The sequence below is a fragment of the Delphinapterus leucas genome, chromosome 5 (genome assembly GCF_059928025.1).
Source record: "Delphinapterus leucas isolate spDelLeu-1000000601 "Yukka" chromosome 5, BTC_Dleu_Yukka2, whole genome shotgun sequence".
Classification (NCBI taxonomy): domain Eukaryota; kingdom Metazoa; phylum Chordata; class Mammalia; order Artiodactyla; family Monodontidae; genus Delphinapterus; species Delphinapterus leucas.
The window spans coordinates 101,803,428-101,811,767 of record NC_143133.1 but is presented as its reverse complement, the minus strand read 5'-3'; the positions used below and the strand labels follow the sequence as shown (position 1 = coordinate 101,811,767).

The window sequence follows — 8,340 nt, the reverse complement described above, 5'->3', positions numbered from 1 at the left end:
GGGTCATCCACGAATTTAAGCTTTCGCTTAAGAGAGCCTTTTAAAACTTGCACAAGGGCAACACGCGGTCTAGTTGAAGGCACTTTCTATGCAGGACTTTGTACAAACGGGATAATGTCGCTTCTCATGGCTGTGATCGGACTGGCTCTCCTGCCTGAAATAAGGGGTCAGGTACCATCTGCTTTAGGAAGCCCCTTCTTGAGGGATGTGTCTCTTGTTAGGTCCAGTGACCTCTACCCATTCATCTAACTGTCCCATGTGTTTGACACCCACGTTCTTTGTAAAGTATCATGACATAAAAATCACATCAAATGAAAAGAAACGGGATCTGTCCCTTGAGTGTTCAGAGCCCTGTCTTTAGGAGGTCTATGGTGTCCTGGGGTGGATGCTGTGCTGCACCATCTAGGTGCCCCCTTCAGGACTAAAGCAGGTCTTCAGCTACTGAATGTTGGCAAAAAGAGCCACTTTCCCATGGCACAAGTCCCTTTCCAGGGGGCAGCCTGAGTCCAGTGACTGGTTGATGCATCCCAGCCCCTCACCCCAATTTAGGATTCCTTTGATTGGCCGGCCTAGCTCTAGGCGCCCCCCTAGAGGTTGTGGGTGTGACTGCACCGCAGCCCAAGTTTCCCTTTGCCCAAACGTGCCGCCTTCTGTCAAGGAGTGTTAAGAGCATGCGCTATGGGGTCAGACCTACCAGGTTGTCACTCATTAGCAGTGTGCTCTTAGATAACTTATTTCTCAAAATTTTATCTAGTACTTCTGTAAAATGGGTATTATAATAATGTTTGTTATGACAATAAATGTGATTATGTATGCAAAGCCCTTTGCACAGTATCTGAAATACAGGAAATGCTCAGTAATACTATGTTGGTTATTATCTGACTTAAAATCCTACCACAGTAGCGATATATATCTTTTATATTGGAGCAGATGTAGGTATGTGAAGGGGTCAAATTATTATTTTAAATCTTGGAGATTCAGAGCTGAAAGGAAATACAGAGATGGCTCCAAATTACAGAAATAAGCTCAACTCACTTATTTCCTTACAATGAAGAAATGGGAGGTTCAGAGAACTGCAACAGTAGTGATAATTTATTGAGGGTCTTCTGTATGTCAAACCCACTAATATACACCATTTCTTTCAAACTCCGCAATAACCTTGTAAGTGACATAGACACTGCTGTTGCCATTTTAGAGAAGACAAAATGTCAGAGGTTAAGAAATGTGTTTAAAGTGGTGACAGCTAGCAACTGACAGAGGGGGATGCAAACTGAGAGCCGTCTGATTCCTATGCCCATGGGCTCTGCAATACATCACACACTGCTTTTTTCCTTAGAGTCGTGAAGCCAGGGTTAAAATGCCAGAAACTTAATTCAAAGTGTGATTCAACTTTCCCATGTAGCCTCCTCTCCAAAATGAGACACGGCGGCCGTAAAAGCCAGTAGGACACAATTTGCTCAAGACCAAACTGAAACAAGAGGCAGGCTAATCCAGGGGTCCCCAACCCCCGGGCCAGTACTGGTCCGTGGCCTGTTAGGAACCGGGCTGCACAGCAGGAGGTGAGCAGCCCGCCAGCAGCCAGCGTACAAATCTTCATCTGTATTTACAGCCACTCCCCATCGCTCACATTACCTCCTGAGCTCCTCCTCCTGTCAGATCAGCATCGGCATCAGATTGTCATAGAAGCGCGAACCCTACTGTGAACTGTGCATGCAAGGGATCTAGGTTGTGTGCTCCCTACGAGAATCCAATGCCTGATGATCTGAGGTGGAGCTGAGGCAGTGATGCCAGCACTGGGGAGCAGCTGCAAATACAGATTATCATTAGCAGAGAGGTTTGACTGCACAGAGACCATAATAAATCAATTGCTTGCAGACTCATATCAAAATCTTATCAGTGAGTGGCAAGTGAAAACAAGCTCAGGGCTCCCACTGATTCTGAATTATTTTAAGTTGTATAATTATTTCATTATATATTTACAATGTAATAATAATAGAAATAAAGTGCACAATAAATGTAATGAGCTTCAATCATCCTGAAACCATCCCCCTACCCCCACCACCATTCTGTGGAAAAATTTTCTTCCACGAAACCGGTCCCTGGTGCCAAAAAGGTTGGGGACCGCTGGGCTAACCCATTACATCACTATGTAATATTATGCTACCCTGTCTCATAACTCATCAACAGCTGACATTATAAATACATGGGTCCTCATGCTGTCTATAAGGGATGATAATAAAAACCAGGAATCATATGCCAGAGTCCATAAGGGATGGGAGGGGAACTGAAAGTATACACACCATTCACCTCAACCCCAGTCATCACTGCTTTCAGTCAACAAGGTGTAGAGCCAAGCAAAGCAAGCAGCAGTTGCTTTACAATGCATTTTCATGGATATAACCTTGAACTCTGCTCACACCTGGTGGTTCCCTTGGCAGGATTTCTAAGACTTCTGACCTCTCTTTTTTGTACAATAATCTGAACAAGCCAGGAACATTTTTATAAGCCTAAACAAAACAAAACAAGATGTTTCAAATTGGAGAGACAAAGGCTGGTGGGGGTGTGGGGGGAGTACATTCAAATTCTCTGAATCATGGAGTTATGAATCTAGCTACTGACAAACCTTGGCAAACAGTTTTATGGTATAGCTATTAAAGCTTCAAAGAAAGAAAAGACAAAGACGTATCTGACATGCTAAGTTTTTTAAGACTGTCACCCTAATAGATTATATTTTAAGAAAAGCTTTAAAGATTTTTAGATAAATCTTTAATTGACAGATTCATGGAGCGTTTCATGGAAAATTAGTGTTTGGAAGTGATCAGGAAACGTAATGACACACTTTTCTTGGTGCCACTGTCAGAAGCAGCTAGCATTGCTCCAAGTTCATTAGATCCTCAACATGTTTGTTGACAATGGATGTGCTTGGAGCCACACTAATGCAGAAATTCATGTTTTCATAAGGTGAACACAGGCTTTTTCTTTTTCTGATTAAAGTCTTCATATTTCCACTTACAACGGAAAATTCAACTAAGTTGGTAATAAATGTGGTTCTATGTTTAAATGTGAACACTCTATATTAACTAAACAAATTTTATCACAGGTATAATTCTTTCCTCTTGATTATTGACTGTTCTGGCAAGAGCTCATGCCTACCTTTTAAATTTCTGAGAAACAGCCACTATACCCCATCGCCCCCTTCCATCTCCTCCTCCTCCTGTCCCAGCACCTCAGCTGTCCACCCCACTCCCCCATGCCCATTTCCTCAATTCCTTTTATTTGGTATCAAAACCACAATTTATTTCTCAGTTGTTTTAAAGTAGGCATTTTTTCTTTGACTTTCTTTTTGGTCCAGTGCTATCTGTTTTATCTTTATCTTGTGCCCTGCCCATATTAGGGACAGAAGAGTATAAAACTTTAAATTTCACCAATCCTTGTGAGACTTTTTCCTTGATTATTAAGGTAGCTTTTTCTTGGAGAACAGTTTTCCATGACTTCAGTTGTTGAACTTAACAGACTTGCCTTGTAGGTTTCTTTGGCAACAAATTTTAAATATTGATTTATGAAGTTAGAAAATGCAAATTTTATAAAAGAATACAAAAAGTGAACAGGCAACTTTCTTAGTAGCAAACTAAATAGATAAAAATCAAGGACAATGTGAATCAAATAATATACAAACTTTTATTCAAAGTTAATTCAAGAAAGACATATTTTGGTCATTTTTAAAGTAAGATTAATTGAAGATCTCAGAAAAATTCTATCTGATCAACACAGATGGCTACTCACAGAAAGCTGTCTTTTCTGTTAATAGCAGCTAAATTTATACGCACAGAAAAAATTCTTAAGACCATGCAAATTCAGTTGAATTCCATACATTCATTATATTCATCAAAAACCTGCAGTAATGTTCATGCCAAACTGTTAAGAAAAAAATTTGAAATATACACCAAAACATGACCAAGATTAAACCAAAGAAAATAATAAATAAGCATAATTTATATTTTATTTTAAAAAGTTTGGCATCACACATGTATTCAAGTGTGTTACACCAGTTCATTCCTCAGAAGTGGCATTTTAAAGTGTTAAGCATTGTTAAATATCAAAAAATACAACTCTGTTTTACAATGTAGTACTGGCATAATTCAAAGTACTGTGCCAATTATAAATAGTATAATCAAGTTTCAAACATCTTTTCAAACATATTTAAAGGAAAGCAAATAGACACACATTATATGCACACAATTTATTATACTCATGTAATCAAACATATTTTATAAAAGCAAACAGTTTTATCCCTCAACTAGTTTGTATACTTACACAGAGTTTAATACCTGTTCAAAGATTTTCAGTTCCTGTGTATACAGATTTTCAGGAGAAGGAATAAAGATGAAACTTAATTTTACAAGAACACATATTTATCCCCCTTCACAAAATAATCCAGTCATTCAAGATTGGTAACTAGTCTTTGTGAAAGCAACTATTGTCCAAAGACTACAGAATAATACTGCAGTCCAAGTTTCTTATTAAAATTCAGTCAGCTGCTGCTCACTGCAGAAAAGCTTACACGGTGCATCTACCAAAAATAATCTTCAATATCTGAGGCCTATAAAGGCAGATGATCTTATCTTCTGCGGAGACTTAAAGTGCAGCTACAAGTGGAGAAGTGCTAGACTCTCAGTCACTTCAGAAGTACTTGTTGAAGTCTGCTTCTTCTCATGTGTAAATGTGCTGAAAATGTCCTTCAGGCTCATAACGGTTTATCAATAACTGTGACCCCTGAACAAAGAAACGAAGAAATAAAACAGAAGTCACAGGAAGCATTCTGTATCTCTGAGAAAATACTGAAGTTTTTATATTATTACTTAAGAGGGACTGAACAGATCATGATGTTTCAAAATCTCTTTCTTAGAAACTTTAGTATTACTATCATTTTAATCTAAATGACAATGAAATCTTTGTTTAAAAATTAGGGACCAAAACTACCTAAGACTATTTAATCCAGAGCTCGTCTTTTGCTCTTCACAGTTACAATTAAGGGAAAATAATTTTACTCAAGAAATACTAAGATCCACTTAATACTCAAAGGGGCACAAACAGACTTTTAAGAGTGATGAATATTTTCATTACCTTGATTGTGGTGGTTTTGTGGTTATATACATATGTCAAAACTAATAAAACTGTACACTTTAAATATATGCTATTTATTCTATGTCAGATATATCTCAATAAAGCCATTTTAAAAAATTTCACGTAATTTTGAGGAATGCTATCCTGGGATCCTACTCTATATATCAATAGTTCTATTAGGTGTTGTTTTAGATGACAAGTAACAGTGATGGTTAATTAGTATAAATTTCTTTTTTCCCCACTGTTAAATCTATATTAGAATGTTACTGAAACATTCTAATATTTAAAGCAATATAAATATCATCAGAATAAACTACATGCAACATATACTTTTAAAGACTCATCATTATATTTATTAAAGAGTATTACCATTTCTCTTACGAAGAGAATGGACCAAACTGATATTTTATAATTCAATCAGTGCTGTGCTTAAGTAAGAAAATTACTCTGTAGCCTCACTGTAATAGTATCACATGGAGCCCTGCCAGGGGAGATGTTATAGGGCTCATATCTTTTGGATATTTGAGTAATTAAAGCCTTGCTACATTGTGAATTCCATGACACTGCATACAGATGTAGCCATATTAAATTTTATGATGCCACACTGGAAAGATTTGTAATTTTGAATACAAGTGACTACAGAATGACAAAAGGATACTAGTGCTTTATTTCAGAATATACATATCTGATATTAATTATTTTGAGAATAAGAAATAAGATATACTTTGAGAAAAGACTTCCTTCTTATATAGGAGGAAAACATTTTTTTTTTTGCGGTACGCGGGCCTCTCACTGTTGTGGCCTCTCCCGTTACGGAGCACAGGCTCCGGACGCGCAGGCTCAGCGGCCATGGCTCACGGGCCCAGCCGCTCCGCGGCATGTGGGATCTTCCCAGACCGGGGCACAAACCTGTGTCCCCTGCATCGGCAGGCGGACTCTCAACCACTGTGCCACCAGGGAAGCCCCGAGAAAAACATTCTTAGTGTAAAAATCATAATGATGTAATCCTTTCGTATTATAATAGAAGACTATAAGAAAACTGAACAATTATTACCTGCGTAACTTCTCCCTGTGCTCATACAAGATGACACAACTGTCCATTTATCAGTTGTTGGGTTATAATATTCTACTGATGCCAAGTTACAGGAACCATCATCCCCTCCAACTACATATAACAGACCGTTAACTGCACAAACTCCTTTAAAAAAAGTACACAGAGAGAAAACAATTATTTTAAAAATTTGGATGAATATAAGTATCCCTGAACGTGTCTGGTGAGGTGATCCAGAGACACGTACTTCCTGGAAAGAGGCAAGGAGAGAAGATGGGGGAACCCGAAAAGAATTCCTTTATATCTGAGAATCTAATACTAACTGTAAGCTCCTACTCATGTTACTTATGCAGTAGATGCTTTATATATGCATTATTTCATTTAACCTTCACAATAACCTTACTTTACAGGTTAGAAGCTATTTTAATTCCCATTTTGTTAAAAACAATAGAAAATTAAAGGTCAAAGAACTCTCCCAAAGTCAGCTTCTAAGGAAATCCTAAGGAAAAAGGAAAAATAAATATATATATTAGTAGAAAGTAAAAATGATTCTGAATTTTAATTATTATACTGACTGGTCAACTATTTTATCTCCTTTAAAAGGGAAAACAGTATTATTTATTTAATTATTATGAGAATAAAATATTTTTTGGATTTTTGCAAAATTCAAAACATCTAGAAAAGTATAAAGAAAAAAAGTCCACCACTAATCCTATACCGCTTAGAATCCTGATCATCGAAATTCTGGCTCTTTTCTACATGTATATACTCAGACACTCCTTTTTTTAACCCCAAAGTAGCTCATACTACACATGCTACTTTTTACTCACTCCCACCAAACAATATATACCTTGGACATTTCCCCAAGTTAATAAATACAGATCTACATAATTTTTAATGGCTGCATAGTATTCCATGTATGATAATACCATAATTTGTCTTTTACTGATGGATTTTAAGTTATTTTCAGCTTTTTTGCTCTTATCAATAATGTTACAATGAACAAGGATCTCTTGCACATTTTGCATACTTGTGCAATAATTTTCTTAATATAAATGTTTACAAAGAAAACTGCTGAGTGAAAAGATAAACACATTTTAAAAGCTCTTTATTTCAATTTATTTTTTAAAAGCATATTTAATAATTTTAAACACGATTCAGAGCTTTTATGAACTGGTACTACAGGGCATCAAAACATCCAGAAGGGTGCTGCCCGCACACTGGTCTCTTTACAGACAGTTTTGCTAACACAATTAATAGGTGCTTGTAGATTTTTAACGTAACAAAATAATGAGCCCAAATCTCTACACAGCATTTAAAAGCAATAGTATCTTCTGTGCAAATGGAGTGGATCCCCTTTACTCAAACTCTGTTGTGCTACTATGATAGTCTCTCGACAGGAAGCAAACTCATATCATTTTAAAGTAGTTCAAATACCTGAAAAGCAAGAGCAGGATGACAATAGCTCTACATACACAAAGTATCTCCTTATTCTTCTGGCTAGAAGAAATGAGCTAATTTTGATTTGAAAACAATAAAACAAGGGTAGAGAAAAAATAAGATTAGAATAATCTTTAGGAAAATAATAACAAAAGTTCAAATTGCAAATGAATTTCCTAATCCAGGAAGCACATGCACGTATGCTTTTCTAACTTCATATGTGCTGGGCCCCAGATTTGTGGGTCTTACTATTAATAGTTCTGGACTATCCATAGCTGAGAGAGTTTTAGTACTTCACCAAGTACCAGTTGTACCAGTTGGATGCGGTAAAAGGTCAAGTAAATTAATTTTATATTTTGCTCTGTTGAGCAAGTTCTTGCAGTCCCATATACTTATCTCCCTTAGTGATCACATTTAAATTAAAGAGAAATTAAGAAGAACATTTCTGGGGGGATGGAGGGTACATCTTGCAACATCATCCAGTGGTATACAGTGAGTTTGAGAATCATCAGGAACTTATTTTGGATTATGGGAACTGGCATGAAGACAATGGCATTTTTAAAAAAATGAGAATTTCCCAAAAAGACTACCCAGGTACCCTGAATCTATTTTCCATTTCTATTTCCCTTCTACAGATCTTCTTTTTAAGTAGGTAGTTCTGTACCTACTTAAAGAGATCTTGAAGACCTCAGCTTTCTTAAAATTATTGTTGTTGTTATTTTAGC

The 8,340-nt window shown here is 36.8% G+C and overlaps 1 protein-coding gene across 10 annotated transcripts in view; it reads right to left on the bottom strand.

The window, feature by feature from the left end:
• Positions 1–3,659: 3,659 nt before the first annotated feature.
• KLHL2 (kelch like family member 2) overlaps positions 3,660–8,340 on the bottom strand; it is a 126,369-nt gene continuing 121,688 nt past the window's right edge. For 9 of the 10 annotated variants that reach the window (XM_089912288.1, XM_022561617.3, XM_022561616.3 and 6 more), the window contains 2 exons: positions 6,179–6,322; positions 3,660–4,773 (listed from right to left, as the gene is read on the bottom strand). In XM_089912288.1, the coding sequence (XP_089768414.1) occupies positions 4,745–4,773; positions 6,179–6,322 (173 nt within the window). In that variant the 3' untranslated portion in view covers positions 3,660–4,744. Of the gene's footprint in view, positions 4,774–6,178; positions 6,323–7,612; positions 7,690–8,340 lie in introns of those variants that run through there. The other variant, XR_016393360.1, reaches the window with a different exon arrangement.